A 26926-nucleotide genomic window follows, 5' to 3' on the forward strand; every position below is an offset into this window, starting at 1 on the left:
CCAAGAAATTTAATATTCCTCTCCATAGTATAAAAGCTGTGAAGTCTCTGCTACAGTCATGATGTCTCATCTTACCTGTGTAGCTTTCTCTCATTCTCCTGATACACCTCCATCATAACATTCATTTTCTGCTTTAGTTTCTCCACCTCCTCCTCCAGTTGGCCCTTCTCATGGGATAGTGACTGGCTTGTGTTCTGGAGATTTGTGATACACTCTGCACACACAAGGATAAAGGAGAGAAATATCTACAGTTAACAATGCCCAATAATCTTCAGCTGATTGAAAGGCGCCAAATAACGAACCAATAATCCAAGAAGCACAAAGCAACACTACCTGCCAGCTGCTCTTTCGCCTTCATTTCATCGGAGAGATTATCACACAGATGTTTTTTCTCAGATTCCAGACTTTTCAGGGATGCGTTCAGCTACAGAAAGATGGTCATGAATATATGGGGAACAGCCTGTGCCATAATGAGCCTTACATGGATTTATTTCAGTACAAAAGTCAGAATTGTAGAAACCTCTGACCAGCTTAACCCTTTAATAGCTGGATTCATGAGCAACCACAACATCAAACACGATGCACAGTGCAGTAATAACAAGAGAACATGAATAAAGGCAGCATGTTGACCTGGCCTCTGGAAACATGTGCCACTCACACACAACACATTTACGCTAAAACTGAAGATTGGCTAAGCTGCACCTACAGAATTAATGTCCAATGGAAGTAGAAGCCCCGACGACCATATTCTAGTATGGCTTTATAATCGCCCCAGTTTATGCGCAAGATATAGATAGATAGATATATACACACACACGTGAGCCATCTGCACAAAGAATTTGAAGGGGTGAAGTAGTGAAGGGGTTAAGAAGCACTGAGATTGTTAAGCAACTGTGAATCACTTACCATCGCAGCATATATCAACTTCTTAATCCTTTGTTTTTGGGGATCGCCTTCAAAAATTTTAAAAAAAAATATGTAAAATAAAAATTTTTTGTTGAAATGGAAAAAGTTACAGACCAGGTCTTGCGTCTACTTACCCAATGGTTCTCCATTTTCAAACTCCCACTTAATACTGGAAAGTACGTCATTGTCCTCTTCATCGTTGATTTCATCCAGCTCCGAGCTCCAGTCTTTCAGGGACAGCAGGTTTTCAATCAGTGACTAAAAAAAAAACACAGATATACAAATAATCAGGGCAGCAATTACTCCAGATATAATACAGCTTTCCTGACTCCTGGTGCTATAAAACTACAAGGGAGCAAGGGAACAAATGCCCTCACCTTGATGTGACTCTGCTTGCTGTTCAGGTCTTCTTGCATGACCCCTACAGAGGAGCTGAGAATACGGGAGTTCTCAGACAGCTCACTAAACCTTTCTTCCCAGCCCTCGGCTTCCTTTGACAGCTGGAAATTAAACAACCATTTATCTATTACTTTTCTTCACAGAAAACATACTTTATACTATAGACTGTATTACACTCCAGAGCTAAAACAATAATGGCAATGTTACCTGCTTGATACTCTCCTCCAGGTGAGACTTTTCTTCTGCAGCATCCAGAATGGATGACTCCAAGCGGCCTTTGTTAATTTCAAATACCTTCTGGGTTGTACGAGTCTGCAAAATACGATGAGGTCATGTGACTGCAAAGTGGAACATGAATATCCTGCTGTTCACACAGCTCCATCCCCATACAATCTGGTCAAGATGCTGGACAAGGCAATGCATTATACAAGGGTACAGGTGCCCTTGTATATTGCATTGATCTCCCACACTTGAGCTCCCAACAGGACTTCATCCATAGGTTGTAACTTACCTCTTCTTTATTAGCAGAATCCTTTTTGATATTGTCTTCCAGGGATTTGATTTTCTCAGTTAACTCTGCAAGCTAAAGTTTGAGAAAAATTAGCAAGATCTAACTTATTTAACCCCTTCCCAGCAATGCCCTTTTTCATTTTTTGTACTTCCTAGTCGAGGTATTTAATATTCCATGCCATTGGAAAACAAAAAAAAAAAAAAGAAAAAATTCCAAAATACAGAACTATAATATATGCCTGTCATTCTATTTTACCACAACTCCTCTTTATCAATGCAATATATTCTCATTTATACCTGCACCTTTACACATAGGGTAAAAAAAAAAAAACAAAACAATATATACTTGTGTATAAGCCATACATACTATTACGTCACATGTCGTTAAAGAGAACCCGTCATGCAAAATAACCCCCCTAAACTAAATATATTTTCATAAACTGCCATTAGAGAGCATTGCCTCTATCCCTTCATTGTCCCTCTATATGCCTGTAAACCTAAGCAATGAGGTCCTAAAGCTGTATGCAAATGACCTGTGAAATGTCCAATGAAGCATTAGCATATTCAAGCTGTCCACTCTATTCATGAGTGGGAGGCACAGCCACACCCCCAGTGCATGACTGACAGCCTGTATAATGATGTGAGGCTGTATAATGATGTGCTTCCTGGTGCTGGTGGCCACGCCCCCTGCAGCCTGTGTGTGCATGTGTGTGTGTGTGTATAGGAGAGATACAGCAGCTCCAGGCAGCCAAGTTACAGCAGAACATGTCAGATTCATGTGTAGCTGATGTCTGTGTCTCTCACCTGTATATTAGGAGGATGCAGCATGTCAGCAGATGCAGCACACACACTAGCCATGCTTTACTATACATTACACACAGACATGAGCAGGGGGAGGAGAGGGGAGGGGTGACAGGGGTGACATCACTGCCTCTGACCATGTGACCAGCCTCATTTACATGATAAAGAATAGATGATTTTACAATGAATAATGTATGAAATAACAGATAAAGGCTGGGATGGGATCCTTGTGAGCTGCTCCAACAGGTAGAGGTGACAGGACTAGTGACACAGACCTGATGACAGGTGTCCTTTAAGGTGTTCAGTGAATGAGAGCGAGCTGTAATACCAATCACAGTCACTATACAATGTTTGCACTGTGCTTGGTAGACTGAGAAGGCATCAGTACCCTGCAGTGTTCAATCTTATAAGTTATAAAAAGGTAAAACCCCAAATCCCCCTTTCATCATTGTCCTTTACATGTTGTTCTGTTTTATTATATTATATTACCGTATTGTCCAGCTCTGATCCTCGCTGCTTCTCCTCCTCCAGTTCCCGTTCCAGTTTGGAAATACTTTCTTCCAGTTCCTTATTTGAAGCTTGCAGGGATTCTTGCACAGCCTAAAATATAGGTTAAAATGACAAAGGAATTATGTATGCAGATCCAATACTTTGCCATTTTGAGACCTCCCTGAACTGCAGGCTCCTCAGTACATACCTTCTGCTCGGAGATCTCAGTAAGTAACCTCTGGTGACCCGATTCCTTTAACTTCTGCTCTACATCTTCATACTGTGTATGGGAAGAAACCTGTTATTACCGTAGCTGCTTGATACACATGTCCTAGATTTATCAATATCTTATTTTACAACTTGGCTTATCTTACATAAGAATTGTTGTATCTGGGGTTAAGCAGCATTTCAACCCAAAAAAGACCCTATTTACCTGCTTCTGCACAAGGCTGAGTTTTTCCAGGACTTCTCTTTTACTGCTCAGAGCTTCAGCAACCTGATTCCCAAGTTTACATTCACGACCTATGGATAAGGAGTATTGAGTTACATAACAGATAGAGGAGTGGATGGATAGTAATCAATTACAAGAAAATCAACATTTGTCATTCGCCAATGGGATAGGTGATAACTGTGAGATCACAGCCTCAGATATCTCCACTGGTCCTGGGAACTAGAACCAAACATAGTCAATTGTACCAGACTAGAGAGAAGGTAGCCCGATTAAGTGGGGGAGTACTACCATTCAATCCCACCATTTCAATCCCAGCATTTGTTACATTTATTGCATGTCTACTTGGTCCAATCATATGGCCTGTAGGTGCGGCAGAAGACTCCAAAATTAGAGATCGGTGTCAGTTACATGGATATATACCAATTCACCTGCAGCAGGGTAAACTACAGGGTAAGTAGTACAGCAGGGAATTAGATGTCATTTCTCTTTTTATTATGTTTTTTTACTGATAAAAGAATACATGCATATGCAAATTAAATCAACTCACTGACCATATCCATTGTCTGATGTATCTATACACAATGTTCACAGGATAGAACAAATAACAAGCCAACCTAGTTGGTTACATATGATAAGGGTATTGAGTATTCAAAATATTATATGATTAAACAGTAATAGTTTTGTATGAAGAGATGAGCTAAATGAAAAAATTATTTAGAAAATGGCAGTAAAAAAAAAAAAATGTGCAGAAAATCCTCACCTCGGCTTATACACCAGTCTATTTAAAAAAAAAAAAAAAACAACACCTCACATACTCACTTCCGGTGCCCCCTCTGTCTTCTCTGCGATGCTCCGGTTGCCCCAGCTCCTCTTCGGCCTTTTGTAACATAAGGCAGAAGGGGAGCCACACCAACCATGGGCAAACTGTGGCCCTGGTTGGCTAATTAAGGGGGGCTACATACTACAGGGGGCAGGCTGTCTACTACTGGAAGGCTGTGACCAATGCATTTCCCACCCTCTGCTTATACTCGAGGCAATAGGTTTTCCCAGTTTTTGGTGGAAAAATTAGGGGCCTCGGCTTATACATACGGTATTTTGTATAAGTAGTTGACGAAATGTTTTATCGCACAGGCAGTTTTCATCTATTGAGCTTATTACCTCTACAGGTGGTGGGAATGGACTTTCAAGTGTTTGGCCATTTTTAATTTTGGCCACAATTAGATATGGAAGATTTCCCACGTTCCATGAAAAACATTGCTTGGGGAGCTGAAAGGCTTATTGGGGGAAATACATTTTAGTCAGTAAAGCATTAGTTGCTTCCCAAAATGTATTTATGATTTTACATTTCCACCAAATATGCAACATATTATTGTTATCACTCTGGAAACGCCAGCAGACCTGGGTGCTATATTGATAAATTTGTGACAGTCTGTGTGGGGGTGTAGTACCAACTAGATCTCATCTTTAAAATAAACCTAAATACCTTGCTATAGTCACACGAACATATGGGGAACGTATAAACGGCCCCATAGACAGCAATGGGCGCCATACGGGAGCGTTACAATGTGTTTTGGATAGAGCAACCCAAATATCTGAGATTGCAGATATTGTAGCTTATTGGGGTCTGGTGTGAGGAAAAATATGCTGCATAGGTATGTTTTGAGATCTTTCGATGGAACCCGATTGTTTTCTATGCTCATCCAATGTTTATCAATTCCCAACTTCCAAAAAGATTTAATTTGGTCCAGTATGCTCGCTTTATAATATTGTACTATGGAGGGGCAGCTTAGCCCACCTTTATTAATTTTCAAGTCCCACCCAGGTCAACATCTGCTAAGAGTTTGTATGTTCTCTCCGTGTGTGTGGGTTTTTTTTTTTTTTTTTTTTTTAAATATGAGGACATTAACATTTATTTGTGGGATAGCCCTCTAAGGGGTTAATAATTCAATATAATGACAAGTATATTTGTGCTGGAGTTTTCATCTGGGAGTCAGATGACAATTCCATGTAACCTAGAAATCAGGTCTGCAGATACTTACTGACATAAAATCGGCTTTTAATCTGAAAAAGAAAAAAAAAAAAAAATAAGATATCAGAAAAACAAAAATAAGAACTTGCTAATGTATTAGGAAAACAGCTTTTTTTTCCAGGAATAACGCCACATCACTTGATTAGGTTGTGTCGGGTATTTCAGCCCTTCCACACTGATCTGTACACAGCTAAACAGTAATGCCACACACAGCCTGTGGACAAGAGTGGCGCTGTTTCCAGAAGAAAGTCACATCTCTAGACTTTTGTGATATAGTAATAATTGTAAAGCTTCTATTACGAGCTTGCAATCTAGAAATTGTATTCACTGGACACATTTTGTATCACATCAGCAGCATCTTTAAGCCAGCGTCTTAATGTGTAAGCTGGTACACAATGCACTTACACATCTCAGGGTTCTGCATGTAAACATCAAGACTGAGAGAAATCCAAAGAGCGCAGTAAAAATCACCACATCCCAGGAGCAGCCGTAAAAATCTGCTCCAGGCTGGAGGTCTTCTGGTAACAGGGACACAACCTGCAAGTAAACAGAAGAAATGGTCACAAGTGCAGCAGAGAAAACCAAGAACTGTCACAAATCCTCAGCTGTGTAAGTATTCAGATTATGTCTAAGCCTCTGGATAAAAACTAGAATGTTAGAATTTACTAACAGCAAGCAGAGCTTTTGAAAATGAGTAAAAACCAATATAGACCACTTTTTCAAAGCATGTTCCTTGGTGTTCTCAGAAAAGCAGCATACACAGCTCCATCACTTGGCTGATTTGTCACTAGGCTCTGAGGTCAAACGCTCTAATAAGGCAGCAACACAGCTTTTCTAGGTTATAACTAGAGATGAGCGAGCACTAAAATGCTCGGGTGCTCGTTACTCGAGCCGAACATTTCCAGATGCTCGAGTGCTCGTTTCGAGTAACGAGCCCCATTGAAGTCAATGGGAGACTCGAGCATTTTTCAAAGGGACCATGGTTCAGGAATAAAATGTGTTATTTAATTGAAAAATAATGTCTTCTGATAATTTGCAAACATCTGCGATCTATTCTTCACTGTTCCGCGCGTATATTATCTCCCGACAAGTTAGCAGATGTAAAGAACAGTGAAGAATAGAATAAAAACAGTGAACACAGTGAACACAGTGAACACAGGATCATTTAAGATAAAAACACAGTGCAGAACACAGTGCAGAATAGATTACAGATGTTCGGCACATCTGCTTACTTGTCGGGAGATACGCGCGGAACGGCGCGAACAAAATAGCATGTGAAGAACAATATATATGTGTGTGAAGAACACATTGCAGATGTTTAAATACATCTGCAATGTGTTCTCCACACATATATATTGTTCTTCACATGCTATTTTGTTCGCGCCGTTCCGCGCGTATCTCCCGACAAGTAAGCAGATGTGCCGAACATCTGTAATCTATTCTGCACTGTGTTCTGCACTGTGTTTTTATCTTAAATGATCCTGTGTTCACTGTTTTTATTCTATTCTTCATTGTTCTTCACTGTGTTTTTTTTAATTAAATGCTCGATCTCGAGCAGGGGAAATACTCGTCCGAGCAACGAGCCGTCTCGAGTACCCTAATGCTCGACCGAGCATCAAGCTCGGACGAGCATGTTCGCTCATCTCTAGTTATAACATAAGATTCTGAAAGCATTTAAAGGACATCTACCACCAGGATCAAGAATTGTAAGCCAAGCACACACTGACATACTGGTGTGTGTCCCCTCTGGCAGAGTCCGCTCTTCTAGCTTCTTATGGTCTTGTTTTCAGAGAAAAAGGTTTTAAAAATTATGTAAATTAGCAAAAAAAAAGGTCATAAGAAGCTAAAAGAATAGCAGATCCTACCTGAGGGAGCACACACCAGTATGTCAGTGTGCTTGGTTTACAAGCCTTCAGTCATTTCTGCTGTCCTGATAGAGTCTTAAAATGTATCAGTTCAGGCAAAATGTATTAGTCTGGAGTCTGCAGAACGTTTGTCTCAACTGAATACAGTAGCAAACCCTGAACTTTGTGGGTGTGTTTGAACGTGGGGTTTTGGACATGCGTCGGAACGCATGCATTTTACCTGTTACCACGCATTTGGCTGCAGTTACGCGTACTGCATTTACAAACACAAAGCTAGCGCACATGGATGAGCCTTGGCTTAATTGCATATGTGTTTCTATGGATCACTTACATTTCCATAGAAATACACATGTGATTGGGCCTAGGCCCGCCCCCACATTTACGGTAGGGTGACTGCAACCTGAAAGAGCGTTAAAACGGCTGCTTACACTTCTAGCAATGAAGGAAAATGGCAAATGCATAGTAACATGTAAAATGCATCCGTTCTGACACATTTGCCTAAACGCATGACCAAAACACAAGGTGTGAATACAAACTGAGAGGTGCTTGGTAATTACAGGGTTTTCTGGAGATGGGTATAACATATGATTCACTGAGATCTATTACATGGACATGGAAACAAATATTACAAATTTAGTATTTTTTGCACAGTGACTCAGTCTAATGCAATTATTACACAATTATATCGATTGATTAGTAAATTATCAAGAAAGAACAGAACATTTTACCATATAGGAAGCCGTTACCCAAGACTAGTAATGAGGTCAGGGAAGGGCTCAGAGCTTCCCAGCCCCCAGATCACATGACACCATTACAACACTGACATATGTATCTACGAACAGACCCAATATAGACCATCATGTGACCAGATTACATATCATAAAACCTTATGGAACGGTTAAAATTCTGCATAAAGGTCCACAACCTTCTTGCCATCCACAGCTATTCAATTCAAAATCTCTTCTTGCTGGCAGTGAATGTGAGCACCCATTGTCCTGTCCCCAGCTGATGACCAAGGCTGTGCACTTTACAGGAGATGAGTGTGTTTAGGCTCTGTTCACACAGGCGTTTCTATTAGCTGGCGGTTAATATATGCAGTGCCCTCCTGGTAGATGGGGTGACTATACACATATCCAGTGCCCTGTCAATAGTTACTATGGGGGACACAGTGCAGGTTGGTAGCCGGGGTTCGGGCTGCTCAGACTTACCTGCCTCACCGTGTCCGCCATGTATCCCCCGGTCCCCGCCATCCCCGGTCACATAACTATCACAAGCTGCATCCTGCAGCCTCAGCCACCGGCAGGACTGTACCATCTACACAGGAAGACGGTGGATGTGCCAGTCACTACCTACGACTACCAGCCGCCGATTTATATTATAGCTCATAGTATTAGGAGCACACGAGCCCCTTATAATCACATATTTTTTACGTTTTGCTTTAAAATATAGAGTCTAACAGAAAATATCCCCCTTTGTTTTTATTTAGTTTAATCCAATCGAGCGTCAGAGGAAGAGGAAAGAGTTGAGCGGTACGTGTCCCTGGAGGGGGCGGGGCCTTTGAAGCCGCGGCGGACATATTGTCTGGCAAAACTACATCATGCAATATTAAAGAGCCTTTCCATAATATATGCATTTCATCAGCAGCCACGTACAAAGAATGAAATAGAAGCAATTTAGCAAAACTTGCCAATATGAAAACAACATTCACTACTATGATGCCTTAAGCCAATAAACTATACTCCGATTTCATAATGTCATACCAAGGTATAAAAGCAACTATGACTAGAAAATAGCTCACAAATTATGTAGAACCTTGCAAAAAAAATCTGAATAATGAATACTGCCCACCTCATTCATTACACCACCGTATTTTACAAAGACAAAATTATATAATTTACCTGGATCAATATTACATTTGTTATTTAATCCCATTGAACAAACTGACCCTAAACAATACATATTTGTTATTTAAACTATAAATATCACAAAATTATGTTTTTTTTTGTCAAGGTGACACACCACCCGAGTTATGCTTGTTTTTTTTGCGAATTTTGACACACCAAGCTCAAAAGGTTGCCCATCACTGCCCTAGTACAATCTGCACTCGTAAACTGCCCTCAAGCTGACATTACAGAGGTAATATTGGTACATAAGTTTGTGCATCTTAAAATTGTACTTGTTTCACGTTGAGGTGTGTTTCTCCTTAGTTTCCGGTATCCAGTGTATCTGAGTCCTTTACCCCCTGGTTATTGGCGGTCTGTATTGTGTTTATAGAAAAGCAGTCTGCAGCAGGAAAGTTGTGAGGTCTTTGGATCACCCCATGTTCCCCAAGATATTCTAAAAGGTTCAGCTGTGAAATAAGAGCACACATCATAGGACCCTTTCCACCTGTCAATACTCCCCTGAGTTCTTATCTTTCTACATCCTTGTGTTATTCCGGCCAACTCTCCTCCTGCCTTATAATAAGCTCTGCTATTGCTTTCCACTATAATTAATAATTAAACCCATGATTTGGCCAGCTCATTAGCTCCAGCCCTAGTATTTGGCTACCACAAATAACAGCCTTTTCACACGCAAGCCCTTTTATCGTTACTGACAGAACTTGCATAGGACACCACTCGTTTATGGTCAATGGATTTTCAGAAGTGTTTTTTCACACGTTTACACCTCTGCAGGAAAATTGCTGCATGGCTCTGACTTGATGAGACAGGCATGAAAAATGGCGTTTAAAAGTTTATGAGACACTGAGAAAAAACTGACTGCATTTGCTCTTCACTAATCAACTGCTATAGGAAACGTAGATCACATTCTTCAATATAGTTGAGGCTTTTAAAAAATGGCAAAAAATGTTGTAAAAAACGGAACCCTGAATAAAATGTGACGCAAAACTGATCACTGGTCCTTAACTGCTAAAACTCTGATTACAATTTCTGCAATACGCTGATAAAACCATGCTGAATAAGGCTTAGGAACTTATAGGCACAGCAAATGGCATGGGTACATCATATGACTTTTACAAATAATTCCTTACGCCCCTGGATGACAGAGCCTCAGTAGGCCCCTTTACAGTGAACTCATGTGGCAGGAATAAAAATTCAGAAACTGAAATAGACTCCTGTTTCCTAGTTTATCATACCAAACAACCCCCTCATGGGTATTTTATATAAGCCCCCTCACACCCTATGGATAAATTAGATACAGCCCCCCCCCCCTCAACCCCATGGATTCCTTATGTACAGCCTTATGTGGGCCCCCCCAGCAGCTCTGGGCCCAGGCACTTGCCCAGGTATGCCCAGTGCTGGCGCCGACCCTGCCTGTTTGTCTCTTTCGAGGTCCTTCAGGTTTTCTTAGAGTGTCCATCATTTTGCTAGTCTATCAAAAAGTCTCAGAACTTTGAATATAAACAAACCTCTATGGAAAAAAAAGAAAAAACACAACGCCATAAACTAAAATAAACTCTAGTAACATGTACTGTAACTGAGCTGTATGTGAACTTCTTGCTCCAGGACCACCTGCTGTCCCGCTCTCTCACTAGCATTCAGTCAATAGTCATCTATATAGTTGGATTAGGATATAATTATCGGCACCTACCTCCTCCTCCCCTGTTACTTCTGTATATTCCATTGTAATTATATAGAATTGAAAGTTTGCGGGGTCATAGGAGCAGCTGGGACATGGCTGACATGTTGCCTGCACAGAGAGTGGCAGGGTCACTGCTGCCTATCATACACTGCTGTAAGGTGATCCTGCCGGGATACTTGTGCAATGCTGGGGGTAACACAGGTGGTTTCATGACAGACAACAGACCCGTGGAGTTTTGAAAGGCGCTTGTTTTGATACGCAAAAGTGAAATATTAACATTTTAACTAGGAAATGGCTGGATCCCATTAATAAAATTCTAGAAAAGTTAAAGGAGTTGTCCACTTTCAGCAAATAATTGATATGATTTGTGTAAAGAAAAGTTTGCAATTTTCCAACAATCTCTGTATATGACCTGTTAGGATCTATGGATTTTATAGAGGGATTCCACTTTTCATCTACCAAAACTTCTGCATTGATAAGTCACATCTTCTAAAGCTATGGAAGTAAGTGTATCTCAGGGACAAGAATTATTCTGCATTCATTGCTTTTAAAACTTCTTGTCAGCTTCTAAAATGTATGGTAACTGAAAGGAACTCTAAAGACAGACTTCTTTGATGGCTTCCACGTACTGTACCTCTGTGATTGTACTTGTAACCTGGAGCCTGAGAGGGCCAAGATAGTGGGAGAGGACTTGACTGTAGTCTGAGAATAACTTCTTCAGCATCACTGTTGGATTAAGACATGACAGATTGTTACACATACAGCTCTGTGGTTATACCATACATATTTTCCACCACATGAAACAGCTTCCACGATCATAAAATTTCATTGTGGATTGTTAAAACCTATTTCACATTTTAGGAAAGCTGGGTGATCAACAGTATGGGGGACATTACTGATTCTTCATCCAGCGCTCGCAGATCTCTTATCAAATATAGACATTTCCATTACTCTCTTCAGATTTCTGGGTAAGGGATATGTATCCAGTGCTCATCTAAATACAACAGCTCCCTAAAAATTTGAAGAAGTCAAGAAGTCTTGTGACATGATTTGGGATAACTGCCAAACTAGTAAGTATCTTTAAAGAACATCTACCATCAGGATGAAGCATTGTAAACCAAGCACACAGACATACTGTTGTGTGCCCCATCTAGGAGGATCTGTTCTTTTTTAAGCTTCCTATGCCCTTGTTTGTAAGAAAAAGAATTCAAGAATTATGCAAATGAGTGTGAGGAGCTCCAGGCTCCATTAACACCCATGGAGCCTGGAGCCCCTTAGGCTCATTTGCATAATTTTAAAAACCAGGACATAAGAAACTAAAAGAAGAGCAGATCCTGCAAAAGGGAACACACACCAGTATGTATATGTGCCTGGCTTACAATCCTTCATCCTGATGTCCTTTAAGACATAAAAGACACCCAGCTGCCCAAATTTCAGGCCACTCGTAAAATGACTAGGATAATTGCCAAACCAGTAAGTCTCTTTCAGAAGGAAAAGACATCCTGTAGACAGGGCATTTTTCATGTGATCGCAAATGCAATCTACAGTACATATTCCCTTGCTGACCCTCCTAAGAGTTAATTTTCAGGTGCTGGGAAAGTTGAGCAATATTTTTTAAGCTTTTTAAGATAAGAATATAGTATAACTTACCGCTAAATGCTAACACCTGAGAATATGATTGGTGTGATGGTTTTGTAGCTGTGCAGTGTTCTCCAGTCCCTGCAGCCTCCTCTACATCACAGTGTGAATATAATTCCTCTTTAAAATAACATAAACATCCGTGTTAGAATTGATGTCCATCTTATGTGTCATAGACTATAAAGACCTTATCACAGAGACCATTGGATCAAAAAAGACTGAACCAAAACTATGGGTCTGAGCAAACACAGCATCAACATATGAGCTAAAATATATTTTAAAAACCAATGAGTAGAGACTGGAATGGTGCCATGGGATGGTAGAAATTGTTTATAGGGTCCACACAGCAGCTTGTATGAATAATATATTTGCATTACACGTTGGATTACGCGTGGATTAAGCGAAACGCTTCCTTCCTCAGATCCTGTGGGGAACTGGAGCACTGGTATCAGTGTGGACATACCTATGTATGACACCAGCGCTCTTTTTCCCCAAAGGATCTGAGGAAGGAGGTGGTTCGCCCCCGAAATGTGTAATCCAAATAAACTAACGTTATTCAAACACGCTACAATGTGGACCTTATAAACAATTTCTACCATCCCCTGGCTCCGTTCCAATCTCATTTATCCTCATTAGCCATTGATAATAATTAGAGATGAGCGAGTATAATCGTCCAAGCTTGTTGCTTGTTCGAGTATTTCCCCTGCTCGAGATCGAACATTTAATTAAAAAAAACACAGTGAAGAACAGTGAAGAATAGAATAAAAACAGTGAACACAGGATCATTTAAGTGAAAAACACAGTGAAAAACATAGTGAAGAATAGATTACAGATGTTCGGCACATCTGCTTACTTGTCGGAAGATACGCTGGGAAGACATCGGGGAGCAGCACAGAGACATCGGGGAGCAGCACAGAGACATTGGGGTACAGCACAGAGGCATCGGTGAGCAGCACAGAGACATCGGGGAGCAGCACAGAGGCATCGAGGAGCAGCACAGAGAAATCGGTGAGCAGGACAGAGACATCGGTGAGTAGGACAGAGACATTGGGGGACAGCACAGAGACATTGGGGGACAGCACAGAGACATTGGGGGACAGCACAGAGACATCGGGGAGCAGCACAGAGACATAAGGCAGGACACAGACATCGGGAAACAGAACATAGACATCGGGGAGGAAGACAGAGAAATCAGGGAACAGGACAGAGACATCGGTGAGGGCAGAGACATCGGGGAGCAGCACAGAGAGATCGGGGAACAGGACAGAGACATAGGGAAGGGCAGAGAAATCGGGAAGGGCAGAGAGATCGGGGAGACTTCAGTGGAAGAAGAGGAGCGGATCCCGGGACAGCGCATCCAGGAGATCAGCACCAAGGACAGAGACATTGGGGAGACTCCAGACCCTGCAATCAGGTAAATCCGCTGTGTGTGAATGGGGGTCTCACAGGAGAAGATCCCGAGGTCTCAGACACTTGCTGAAAGCTCAGAGAGAAAGTTGCAGATAAGAGATGACAGGACAAGTTATAAGAGGGGTTCACCAGGAGAGGGGGGAAGGGCATAGAGGGTGAGGTATGGAAACATCTGCAATGTGTTCTTTACACACATATATATTGTTCTTCACATGCTATTTTGTTCGCACCGTTCCGCGCGTATCTCTCGACAAGTAAGCAGATGTGCCGAACATCTTCAATCTATACTTCACTGTGTTTTTCACTGTGTTTTTTACTTAAAGGGGTTATCTCGGTTTAAAAAAATTTTTATGGCCGGGCTGGGGAGGGCTAGTTAAACATAATAAACATGTACTTACCTCGTCCGGCGCCGCTGATGTCCCGCGCCGCGGTCCCTTCGATCCGTGCCCCTGTTTGTTTACAGGGGCACGGAAGCCGCGCACAGGGAGCTTCCGGTCCGCGATGTGGACGGCTCCTCCCATCCGTCCCTATCTCTCAGCGTTGTAAGCGCTGGGAGATGGTGCGCATGGGAGCTTCCGGCCGGCCGGAAGCTCCCTGTGTGCCCTTGTACTGAAACCGGCGCACGGAGAAGACGGGCCGCGGCGCGGGGCATCGGCAGCACCGGAGGAGGTAAGTACATGTTTATTGTGTTTAAATAGCCCTCCCCAGCCTGGCCATAAGAAATTTTTTAAACCCGGATAACCCCTTTAAAGAGGACCTGTCACCCTGCAAAACCCATCCACCAAATGTGCCCCACATAATCCTCCCCCCAGCCTCTTTCTCGCTAGCCATTTTTATTTTAAATTTATGTGCAGTATATTTATTTAAAACGATCCGACCTCTTACTAAATAAGAGGTCGGATCGTGTATCCATCGCGCTGGCAGTCGGGCTTCTTCATTAGGGGGCGTGCCGACACACCCCCAGCACGCCGGCAGCATCGCTCCAATTCAGAGTCTGCGCCAGACCCTGACTATAATGTATGGATTTTAGTACTATTCTTCTCACATTGGAAAGTGACACCTTAAGGGCCACATAAGCCTTTTGGACTCACTTGAGCTTATATCCTCTGCACCCCATTAGGTTACGCCCGTGGTGACCATATTTATGGAAACTAGAGTCTATTCTTATGCAGAAACAAACATAGATCATAAAAGCAGAAGTAGGAAAAATAAGAATTGTTTTTGTTATCTATTGTAAACTCTTAGAAGTGAAGTAAATGTTTCTTTTCCCCTACTTCCAATATTATAGTAAAGTTCCATTTCATCATAATCACCTTCACTTGACTTAGAAATATCAGACCATCTTTCCATGCTCTCTGTGTCCTCTTGGCTCTCCAGCTGGGCAGCTGCATGTCCTTTGGCACTTTGAGAGTCTGTTTGTACCAAAGGTCTCACAACTTCCATCCCACCCATTACCCAAGTCTTTACTTCAGTTGTGTAGATAGATTTAGTTGTAAGGCTATGGTGTCCAACTCGTGTAGGATCTACAGTAAGACCACTCATGCAGTCTTGGTCCATTCTGGTTGTGCATGTAGATTGCTCTTCGCTTTCTATTGAATTCTTTGCCATTCTCTTAAGTTCTTCACTAGTTTCTTGTACTGTAGCCTCTACTGTCATTGGGACCAAAGTAGCTTCTCCTATATTAGCTAATTCTGGTTCATTTATAAGATGATGGGTAGTCAAAGAGGTATGACCATCATCATTGTGTTTTTCATCCTGTTCCTGGGTATTCATTGTGTTAAAAGTTTCTTCAAATGTTACTAGATTACTATCCTCTAAAGTCTGAGAATGTCCTGCTTCTTTAAGTTTAGGTTTATCATCATAAAAGTTGTTGTCCTTCTCTGCTAATGCATCTTCAAGATGTAGCTCTTTTAGGTAATGAACTTCACCTTTGGCATGTTGATCTACAACATGTTTATGTCCATACCCATCAAGGTTTTGTGACAATGTTTCCTGGTATTCATTGTTGTCAATGGTCTCAGGTCCATGTTCTGCAGAGTCATCAGTAAACTCTAAGGTCTGTGAAGGGTTTTCTGCTTCCTTAGGTCTCCTCTCTTCATATTTACCTTCTTCCTTTTGAAAATTGCTCTCAATCCTTGTCAATACATCTTCAATATGAGCATTTGATTGATGAATTTCTTTAGGATTACTGAACTTCTTAGCATGATTATCTACGACAGAACCAATTCCATTTAAGTCAATGTGTTGAAAATGTATGAAGATTGTCACTGCTTGCTTGTTTTACAGTCTTATCTACCTTAGCAGACTGTAACCTTTGTAAGAAACCCCCCTCCAAAGTATATCTCCTCTATCTCCTCTTTACTAAAACATTTTCCTAACCAAAAATCTTTATTTTTAGGACGTATGGTACTTAACTATTTTCTGATTTTTTTTGATTATGATCTCAGTAAAAATAACTTAATCTTACATGTATAGTTTTTGTTATAGAATCATCATACCTACCTTTCTCTAGTGTATTTTTTTCAATTGTATCTTCTGCTTGAATGTGAGACTTCAGTTCAACATCCACTGTCTTCCCACCTTGGTCCATTCTTGGAATCTCTGTGGGGTCAGGCATAAGATTACTATCAGATGCTAAAACTTCATTAACATTTTGTGGTATCGTGTCATTGTTGGTTTCTTCCACTATTAAGGTTGCTTCTTCTTTCTTCTCACTTTTGGTACCAAAACCTAAAACATCTCTAATTCGAAAGTTAAACCACTTTGACTTTGAGTCTTCATTGTCCTTCATTAAATGCTCTTGCTCTTGATCAGCCTGTTGGGTGGTGGTAGAAACTATTTCAACATAGTTCTCAATATCTTTGGCCTGTGATTCATCTTTTTGTTCTCCAAAGGGAAGAATATTTTTGATTCGACCACCAAGCCAACTGGACTTTTCTAACTGAGCATCTTCTGTTGGCTCTTGAGATTTACTCTTTTCATTCATTATTTCCAGGTTGACCATTTCACCTTCAGTTTCTGTGTCTTTCTTTTCATAATTTTTTCCCATTCCAAACCAACCTGCAATGCCCGAGGGAGCCCAAGACTCTTTTTCTGGAGCTCTAGGCTCTGGAGTCTCCTGAATGATGACATCTGGTGACTCTTCAGTAGGATGAGCACCTGTTGAATGAAATAATGTATCTGAGTTTCTAGCATATTGTATATATTTACAATTGTACGTGATTACAGTATGACGAATAAATAGTAAAAGCTTTACCAGAATTACCCTTTATGAAATCTCTTAATGATTGCAGTTGTTAGAGGTGGAACGGTGGACAATCAGGGTGGAAGGGACTGCCCAGCTGCCAGCCTGATTTCAATGAATCAAGCAGTTGCTGCATTGTTTTAATGCAAAATAATACATTCAAATACAGAAGGTGTTCAGTTGTACTGCCAAAAGGGGAATGTGATAAGATTCTGTTTTCCCCCTTCTTTTTACAGTTATTTGTCAAGTAGTATAGAAGCCCTAGTGCAGCATAGTGGATGTGAAGTGTGAAGGGGACACATTGGTGGTAACAAGAAACATTAGTGTCTTGTAAAAGGTGGAGAACACAGGCATAACAGACTTTACAAAGGCAGATTGTCCCTTCTATCAGGGTTCTCTTTTAAAATGTTAGTAAATTATGATGTCTTAGCAAGAGAACAGCCTGTGGCTCCCCATCACAGCGTGGTGACCACACAGTGCATCACCCCACTGTTACTTAGTCGGCCAGCTGTTCCGCAAAGTATAGGACTTGGAATCCTTTTACACCAACGAGTGCTAAGTGCCGTTCATATCACATTGAAATCCTTTCCAGCAGCCAATTGTCCTATACTTTTTCAGATATGCAGTGCAGCCACCACACGTCTGCCTATGGAGGGAGGAGGGGAGCGCTCACGTGCAGCCACACGTTCATTTTTTCAGATCTAGTTTTTGAAACCAAAAGCAGGTGTGGATCATAATGGGTGAGGACTTATCATTAAGAAGTGCTACTTCTTCTGTATTTTCACTCCACTCCTGGTTTGGCCATCAAAAACTGCATCTGAAAAAATGAACTTGCGGACGCACCCTCAATGCAATGGAAACCTCACACCCACAAGGTAAATTAACCTCTTGGCGCTCCGTGCCGTAATAGTATGTTGTGGAGCCGATGATGGTTCAGCTCTTTACCAGAGTTGAACTGGCATCGGGATACACACAGGGTCAGCGGTAATTTACTGACATCCCTGTGTAACACCCACGGTCAGAGTGAACTCCAATCTCGGATGTTATCCTTTAAAATTTTGCTTGATTGGCACCCCTATAGCTAAGACCCCAGGGTTGCTCATAGTAGATATCTGTAAGGTCCTGTCTGTGACAGGACTTTACAGTCAGTGGGTCAGCCTATGCATCAGCATAGGTTGACAGTCCTGATACCCTACAATACATCAGTTAATTATTAACAAAAAGTACTGATTATTTATTAACCAAAAAGTTAATACATTTTCAGCAATAGGACATAGCCACCCCAAAATCGCAACAATACTGCTTAAAGGGTATCTGACATACAAAATTCTAATTGCTTTGTGTTGCGTTTTGTGATGCATTTTTACATTTGCACTTTGCTGGAAGGCAGTTTCCCTTAACTATTTTTCCTTTTTTTGAACCCGTTTTTAGGCTGTTTTTAAGCAGTCCGTTAAAAAACACATGCGTTTTGAAAACGCATCCATATTGATTGTTTTTCCCAATTATCTTTATTAGAATAATTGGAAAACGGGCAAAAACGTGCAAAAAACGAATGCGTTTTCAAATAAAACGGATGTGATTTTTTTAACGGACTGCTTAAAAATGGCCTATATAAAGGTTCAAAACGCCACCCTTAGAATGATGCCACACGTCACTTTTTTGGACCTTTTTAAAGCATGTGTTTTCATTCCTTTTAACCCCTTAAGGAACGCAGGGTTTTTCGGCTCATTTCTCGCTCTCCAACTTCAAAAATCCATAACTTTTTCATTTTTATGTGTACAGACATGTGTGAGGGCTTATTTTGTGCGTAACAAATTTTACTTTCCCATAATGTTATTTATTTTAACATGCCGTGTACTGCGAAGCTAAAAAAAAATTCCAAATGTGGAAAAATTAAAAAAAAAAACGCACGTGTCACGTTCTTGTGGGCTCAGTTTTTACGACTTTCACTCTTCGCTCCAAATAACACGCCTACTTTATTCTTTGGTTCGGTGCGATCGCGGTGATACCAAATTTATATAGGTTTTATTGTGTTTTAATACATTTTCAAAAATTAAACGAATGTGTACAAAAAAGAAAAAAAAATTGCCATCTTCTGACGCTAATAACTTTTTCATACTTTGGCGCACGGAGATGTGTGAGGGGTCATTTTTTGCAAAATGAGGCGACGTTTTCATTGCCACAGGCTCATTGTAATGCATATGCAGAAGCCATGTATCCTCGGGTCAAACGAAGACCCGAGGCTACCATGGCAACCGATCGCCGCCCCCCGATGACGTTCGGGGGCGCGGCGATCATAACAAAGATGGCGTCTTTTAAATGCCGCTGGCGACTTTGCCGGCGGCAACGGAGGGGTTAATAGCCGCGATCGGTGCAAGCACCGACCGCGGTTATTAGGGTGAAGACACACATGGCGTTTTTGGGCCGTTTTTGGGCCGTTTTTACTAAGTGCGTTTTCAGATCGTTAAAAACGCATGCGTTAAAAAACGCATCCGTTTTTAAAAACGTTTTTTGAAAACGCATGCGTTTTTGTCCGTTTTTCATTGCGCAATTTCGAAAAAACGGATGCGTTTTTTAACGATCTGAAAACGCACTTAGTAAAAACGGCCCAAAAACGGCCCAAAAACGCCATGTGTGTCTTCACCCTCAGGGCGCGTTCACACGTTGCATTTTGACCTGCATTTTCATTGCGTTTGAAACGCATATACAACAGCTGATGAGAGGGGATTTGCCTAATTATATCACTGTTAACATTTTCGTTTACAAAACGCACATAAACGGTAATGTAATTAGGCAAATTACCGGTACCTCTCATCAGCTGTTGTAATGCGTTTCAAACGCAATGAAAACGCAACATGTGAACACGTCCTAAAGCTATAAACTGGCTACATCCATAAGGGGTTAATAAGGAAACGCCCTACTTTCCTCAGATATTTCCACTTCCGCCCAGATTTCAATTGGTAGGATGTTTCATTCCTTCTCTGACAGCTACCCTGCCACTGGAGTCTGAGGAGGTCACAGCACTGGGGTGAGTAGATATTAGTTGTATAACCAACAGACAGGGGGAAATGAATTAAGACTAGTGTTTTGCAGGCCATTCTTTATATTACCTCCTGTTGGGGGCATCTAAGGGTGATGCCACACATTGAGTTTTGAACCAGTTTTTGGTCTGTTTTTAAGCAGTCTGTCCAAAAACGCATCCATTTATTGACCAGGTAAAACCTGTCAAAAACGGATGCGTTAAAAAAGGCTTTTTTTTTTTTTTTTTAAACACATTGGGGGACATTTACTATGGCGTTTCCGCCAGTTTTGTGGTGCTCTCACCACATGTTCTGCTCTCAGACCTATTTATTAGCTGGCGGCGCCAGAAAAAATGCCTTTTTCCGCCTGCTCCGACTCTTCTCTGAAAAGGGGCGTGGCTTTGGCGGAGTGGAAACTCAGACACAATTAATATGTGTCACAGCCATTTTTGGACGCTGTAAACTGGCGTAAAGTAGACCAAAAGAAAACTGGTCTAGCAGGGACTGTTGGACACATTTCTGGCGCTCAGGACAGATTTTGGTCTCAGGGACAGAAAATGGTCTCGGCGCCAAAAATGTCTCTGCACAGCTCCACAATATTAAATATGTATCTTCTTTCCCAGAGCAGGTCGGTAACAAAGCCAATGCAGACACCGACACTTTATGTAAATGTCCCCCATGGAGTTTTTAACGGACTGCTTAAAAATGGACCAAAAACGGGTTCAAACGCCACATGCGGCATCACTTTAAGGCCCCTTTCACATTTGCCTTGCTGGTAATGGATAATGTCAGTATCATCAGAGTGCTATCAGGTTTGGCCAGTGAAAAACTGCGGTTTCGTTAACACCATGCGTTGCATTACATTTTTTTTATTTTCTTTTTTTGGTGCATTTCAAAGGTTTCAGCCTTTATCACATGCTAAAGTAACATTGCAAAAGGCAGCAAATAACATCATGGAAATGCAGCCTAAGGGTGAAGACACACATGGCGTTTTTGGGCTGTTTTTGGGCCGTTTTTACTAAGTGCGTTTTCAGATGCGTTTTTTTAAAACGCATGCGTTTTTGAAAACGCATGCGTTTTTGTCCGTTTTTCATTGCGCCATTTCGGAGAAACGGACAAAAACGTATGCATTTTCAAAAAACGCATGCGTTTTTAACGTTCTGAAAATGCACTTAGTAAAAACGGCCCAAAAACGCCATGTGTGTCTTCACCCTGAGGGTGAAGTCAGACGCGCCGCTTCGTCTCTGTTTGCAAATGCAGACCAAGCCGCACCCACCGGGGCGGGCCGCGGCCTGATCGCATCGGTGTTTCTATGGAAACGCCTGCGATCGGGAATGAGCCGCTGGTGTTTTGCGTTAATTTAATGCAAAACACCGGCGGCTCGTTCCCGATCGCAGGCGCTTCTACCATCACCCTGACTGAACTCGGATGAAAACATGTCTGTTTTTCACACACTTTTTTTTTTAAATTTTTTTCCTCAATGTGTTTTTCACATGAAGATAACGTCCTGGAAAAAGGCTCATTGCTTGATCAGTGAAAAAATGCACTTGTGTGTGTTTCGGAGTGCAATGTATTTTTGATGCGTTTCCATAGACGTGTATGCCTCGGCCCGATATGCCTGTGTGCTTCCCAGGAAATGCGTGCGATTAATAACCCGATTGCATGCGTTTCTCTGGAGGAGGCCCGCCCCCTGTGCTCTAGCATTGTGTTTTGAACACAACACTAGCGGAATGTGTGATTGCGCCCTGTGTTAAAAAAAAACATTTTAAAACATTGCGTGTGACAAAAATCCATTGATTACAATGGGTCAAAGTGCAAAAACATGGGTCTGCAGGTAAAAATCATGCTCATGAAAAACGCAAGTGTGAAAGAGGCCTTAGTAACTTCAGAAACCTCTGCAAGATTGGACCTGTGTAGACCAGGTCTGACCTGGCGCAGGTTTTTTGGATGGCTGTATAATAATATTCAAGGGAATATTTGAAATTTCAGTGCCCAATACAAAACCTGTAATGGGCCTCCACCTATCATACTCCCCTTTTTTACAGGATATCCTATTTGGCAGTGGAGCCTTGGGGGTCCTTTAGACAGTGTTCACACATTCCATTTAGAAACGCAGTGGGTGGGGAGTCTTCTGATCAATTATCTGTATAAACTTAAACACTTGTGATGGGGAACAAGCAACACATGTTTTGCATTGTTTACTGGCAGTAACATGTGGTGCTTGTTTCCGCATGTGTTTAAATCTAACAAATATCTTATCCTTGCAACCCCTATAGCTATGAACCTGCTGACACATCATCATACACTGGAAATTATTTACGAAGACTTGTGCTTTAAATGCAAGTCTTAAAATCCCCTCTTAGGGTGAAGACACACATGGCGTTTTTGGGCCGTTTTTACTAAGTGCGTTTTCAGATCGTTAAAAACGCATGCGTTAAACGCATCCGTTTTTTAAAAACGCATGCGTTTTTGTCCGTTTTTCATTTCGGAAAAACTTTTTTAAAAAAACGGATGCGTTTTTAATGCATGCGTTTTTAACTATCCGAAAACGCACTTAGTAAAAACGGCCCAAAAAACTAAGTGCGTTTTCAGATCGTAAAAAACGCATGCGTTAAAAAACGCGTCCGTTTTTGTCCGGTTTTCAGAATTTGCGCAATTAAAAACGGACAAAAACGGATGCGTTTTCAAAAAACGCATGCGTTTTTAAAAAACGGATGCTTTTTTTAACACATGTGTTTTTTACGATCTGAAAACGCACTTAGTAAAAACGGCCCAAAAACGCCATGTGTGTCTTCACCCTTAGGGTGGTAGCACATGCAGCGTTTTGAACCCGTTTTTCAGCAGTCCCCTAAACGCATGCGTTTTTGAAAATGTATCCGTTTATGACCGCTTTTGTTCATTTTCCAACTATCTTAACCCCTTAGCGCTCTGCGTTCGATATATCGGACGCTGAGTGCAGTCACTTAGCCGGTATCAAGAAACACGGGGGTGCTGACTGTGTTTGCTACAGAATCTCAAAGGCACAGTGTCAGCCTATAAAAATGCCCATAAACCCATTAATACATAAAATTAAATATAATGTAAAGATCATTTACACATGTATAGTATCACTGCGTCCATAACAACCCATAGAATAAAAATTATTGAACCCGCACGATAAATGCCATTAAAAAAAAAACTGTTAAAAAACCTGCAAAAGATTAAGACTTTTACCTATTTCATCCCACAAAAAATGCAATAAAAAGTGTGGATGTTTTTTTGATCAAAGCACTACATGTCCTGCAAAAAACAAGCCATGTTATGCCACTTGGAAGACAGCGATGCAAAAATGATAGATTATTCCCCATATTAGGGTTTATTTTGTAATTTGGTAAAATGTAATAAAAATTTTCTAAGTATGGTATCCACGTAATTGTATTGACCCATAGAATAAAAATAAGGTGTTTATTAGGCTATACTGTGAACAACCAAAAAAGTAAAAAATCAATTAGCCAAAATTTACCACTAAAATAAAGTTCAATATGTGACGAAAAAACTATCTCAAAATTGCGTTAAGTGTTCAAAAGTTATAACTACATAAAGCGACGCATGTCAGAATACAAAAAAATGGATCGAAGTCTTAAAGGGGTTGTCCACTTTCAGCAAACAATTGATATAGTTTAAGTAATGAAAAGTTCTACAATTTTCCAATATACTTTCAGTATCAATTCCTCATGGTTTTCTAGATCTCTGATTGCTGTCATTCTATAGAAATCTTCTATGTTTACTTCCACTGGATAGAAATCTGTCCACGCATGGGCCGTTATCACAAAGACTGATGATGGTAACGGCTTGTGCACCCATCTGTCCATCACAAGATAATGGCCGGATTTGTATCTACAGGAAGTAAACAATGAAGCTTCCTATAGACAGACCGCAAGCAGAGATCTTGAAAACTTTGAGGAATTGATACGTAAATATACTGGAAAATTGTATAACTTTTCCTTATCCAAGCCATATAAATTATTTCATGAAAGTGGACAACCCCTTTAAGCTATAACCTGGCTATGTCCTGAAGGGGTAAAATGAATAGTATTATATAGTGATTATCTATGCAGTTATAAAGAGAGGCTGCACATAGTTGCAGAGACACCACCCCGCTTGGGCCACGGTCACACGTACAGCCAGGCGTCAGTTCCTAGCGCACAGGGGGCGGTTGTCGGCCCGAACGCACATGCGTTTCCAGGGAAACACATGCGATTGACAAGCCAATTGGATGCGTTTCTCTGGAAACGCATGTGTGTTCGGGCCGAGGACCACCCCCTATGAACGGAAGCCTAGCGGTACGTGTGACCACCCCGCTTGATCCTAGGCTGTGACTGGTATTGCAGAGTAACCACAGTGAATCATTGAAGAACGTTATGCTGCCTCATACATGTATAGGATTTTGACTCTTCTATATTCTGTTACGTACCTTTTTGTTGGATATAATCATTAGGGTCTTCAGCGTTTTCATCCATGCTATGTAAAACGCTATCTTCATTTTCAAAAACGTATTCTCCACCATCCAGACAAACAAAATCTATTTCCTAGGGATAAAAAGGAAGTGTTTCAGCTTAATTTTTTTAAAGTTAATTTGCAAGTGACTCTCCTTTTTGCAATGAAATAAGTGTGATAGTTATGTAATACCACCAATTTATATAGGAAGGCCCATTCCAATGGGCTACATCTGAGGATCACTTAAAGGTGCATTCACATGTAGCCTTCTGACATGCATGCGGTTCAATGTTACCGTGCGTTTGGCTGCCTCGGGCGCGGTCACACGCTGCATTTTGGTTGCATTTTCATTGCGTTTTGAAACGCATTACTGTTGACAATGCGTTTGCTTTTTTTAACACATGTTAACATCGAGTTTACACTTTTTTGTAAACTCAAATGTTAATAGTAATGTAATTGGGCATATCGTCTCAACTCAGCTGTTGTAATGTGTTTCAAAATGCAATGAAAACGCAACCGTGTGCCCGCGTCCTCAAAGCATCAAAATGCACAGAAAAATGAAAACTGATGTGTCGATAACGTTAGCACCAGAATGCCAGGTGTGAACGCGTCCTAAAGATCACCTCCATTAGGCCGGCGGCACATGTGGCGTTTTGAACCAGTTTTTGGGCCTGTTCTGCTTAAAAACAGACCAATAAAACGGGTTCAAAACACCACACGTTTTTAAGCAGTCCTTTGAACGCATGCGTTAAAAAAAAATGCTTGTGTTTTTTTGAAAACACATCCGTTTTTGACCAGTTTCAATTTAGATAATTGGTCAAACCTGTCAAAAATGGATGCGTTTTCAAAATCTGCATGCTTTAAAACGTTCCAAGAACGTGACGTGTGACCGTACCCTAGGGCAATGCTGCAAGGTTGGAGAAACTAATGATAGCTGTGTGAGTTTTTTAAAATGTAGAAATATTGTTACCTGTGCTGGGATTTCTATTTCATCATTTAGATAAACCTCTTCAATGATGACTGCATCTTTGGGAAAGAAGCCATATGCTTTTCCTTTCTGAAAAATGAAATATTATATATTTACTTATAACAATGTGACTTGCCAGCTGGAATCTATAGTTCCACACTTGCCAGGGAGTCCCAGCTAGTAAGTGGAGGCCTATGCATAAAACACGGTATTGGATATTTTTGTAATTTGTGATGGAAATTCCTGTACTTGGTTTCCCATTTGCAGACACTGGTGGACATTTATCTTATGTGTGGAAACATATGTCTAGTTTTGGGGATTTTTTTGTAAGGTGCTTTCACACTGTGCGTCTTGGTTTGTTTTTAAACACACTGAAAATGCAAGCGTTTACCAATTGTTTGAATCTTTTTCTTCATTTCTGGTATTGTAAACTGCTGTGTTAACATTTTCACACCTCCTAAGTCCGGCGGCACACGTGGCACTTTTTGAACCTGTTTTTGGGCCATTTTAAGCTGTCCGTTAAAAAAAAACGTATGTCCATTTTTGAAAACGCATCAGTTTTTGACCCGTTTTAATTAAGATAATTGGTAAAAAACTGGTCAAAAACGTATGCGTTTTTTAACGGACTGCTTAAAAAGGGGCCAAAAAATGGGTTCGAAACGCTACGTGTGCCGCCGGCTCAGATGGTAAACATGCAATAATGCAGGCATTTACAAACTCTCCAATAACGTACCATGTGACCGCACCCTCAAACTTTGGGATCGCCTGATCTTAGTAGCTCATAAATGAGGCATGTGAGACTGTTGTATTAAAATCTTTAAAAAAAAAAACAAGCCTCAAATATTTAGGGTGCTGTCACATGGTGCGTTCTGTTTTTAACCCTTTAGCGCTCAGCACCATATTAGTACGTCGATGAGCTAATGCCGGTTCGGCTCTGCTCCGGAGCTGAGCCAGCATCAGGAGTCATGCTGTATCAGCAGTAATCTACAGCTGACCCCCTCGAGTAACACCCGCTGGTGCTCCGATCGAGTATGTTTAACCCGTTAAATACCACGGTCAGTGCGCCTGGGGCATTTAAACTCCGTTCGGGTCGTCTCTTCCCCACAATCAGCCCCCGCACCATCTTTGGTTGGGCGCCG

At 41.2% G+C, this 26926-nt stretch overlaps 2 protein-coding genes across 4 annotated transcripts in view; one reads left to right on the top strand and one right to left on the bottom strand.

Annotated features, from left to right (window-relative positions):
- The window catches only part of MIA2 (MIA SH3 domain ER export factor 2), a 39239-nt gene that overhangs the window by 8853 nt on the left and 3460 nt on the right, over positions 1 to 26926 (bottom strand). For 2 of the 3 annotated variants that reach the window (XM_072116249.1, XM_072116248.1), the window contains exons 3-20: positions 25791 to 25877; positions 24798 to 24912; positions 16583 to 17239; positions 15394 to 16290; positions 12683 to 12790; positions 11667 to 11758; positions 5991 to 6122; positions 5596 to 5617; positions 3539 to 3627; positions 3314 to 3385; positions 3106 to 3216; positions 1817 to 1888; positions 1513 to 1617; positions 1284 to 1406; positions 1041 to 1164; positions 907 to 953; positions 334 to 424; positions 76 to 214 (exon numbers count right to left, since the gene is read on the bottom strand). In XM_072116249.1, coding sequence (XP_071972350.1) covers positions 76 to 214; positions 334 to 424; positions 907 to 953; positions 1041 to 1164; positions 1284 to 1406; positions 1513 to 1617; positions 1817 to 1888; positions 3106 to 3216; positions 3314 to 3385; positions 3539 to 3627; positions 5596 to 5617; positions 5991 to 6122; positions 11667 to 11758; positions 12683 to 12790; positions 15394 to 16290; positions 16583 to 17239; positions 24798 to 24912; positions 25791 to 25877 — 3083 coding nt within the window. The remainder of the gene's footprint in view (positions 1 to 75; positions 215 to 333; positions 425 to 906; positions 954 to 1040; positions 1165 to 1283; positions 1407 to 1512; positions 1618 to 1816; positions 1889 to 3105; positions 3217 to 3313; positions 3386 to 3538; positions 3628 to 5595; positions 5618 to 5990; positions 6123 to 11666; positions 11759 to 12682; positions 12791 to 15393; positions 16291 to 16582; positions 17240 to 24797; positions 24913 to 25790; positions 25878 to 26926) is intronic. The other variant, XM_072116250.1, reaches the window with a different exon arrangement.
- The window catches only part of LOC140069947 (tyrosinase-like), a 43190-nt gene continuing 36500 nt past the window's right edge, over positions 20237 to 26926 (top strand). The window contains exon 1 of the mRNA XM_072116251.1: positions 20237 to 20352. The gene's annotated coding sequence lies outside the window, so the exon portion shown is untranslated. The remainder of the gene's footprint in view (positions 20353 to 26926) is intronic.

Source organism: Engystomops pustulosus, chromosome 7 (genome assembly GCF_040894005.1).
Source record: "Engystomops pustulosus chromosome 7, aEngPut4.maternal, whole genome shotgun sequence".
Classification (NCBI taxonomy): Eukaryota; Metazoa; Chordata; class Amphibia; order Anura; family Leptodactylidae; genus Engystomops; species Engystomops pustulosus.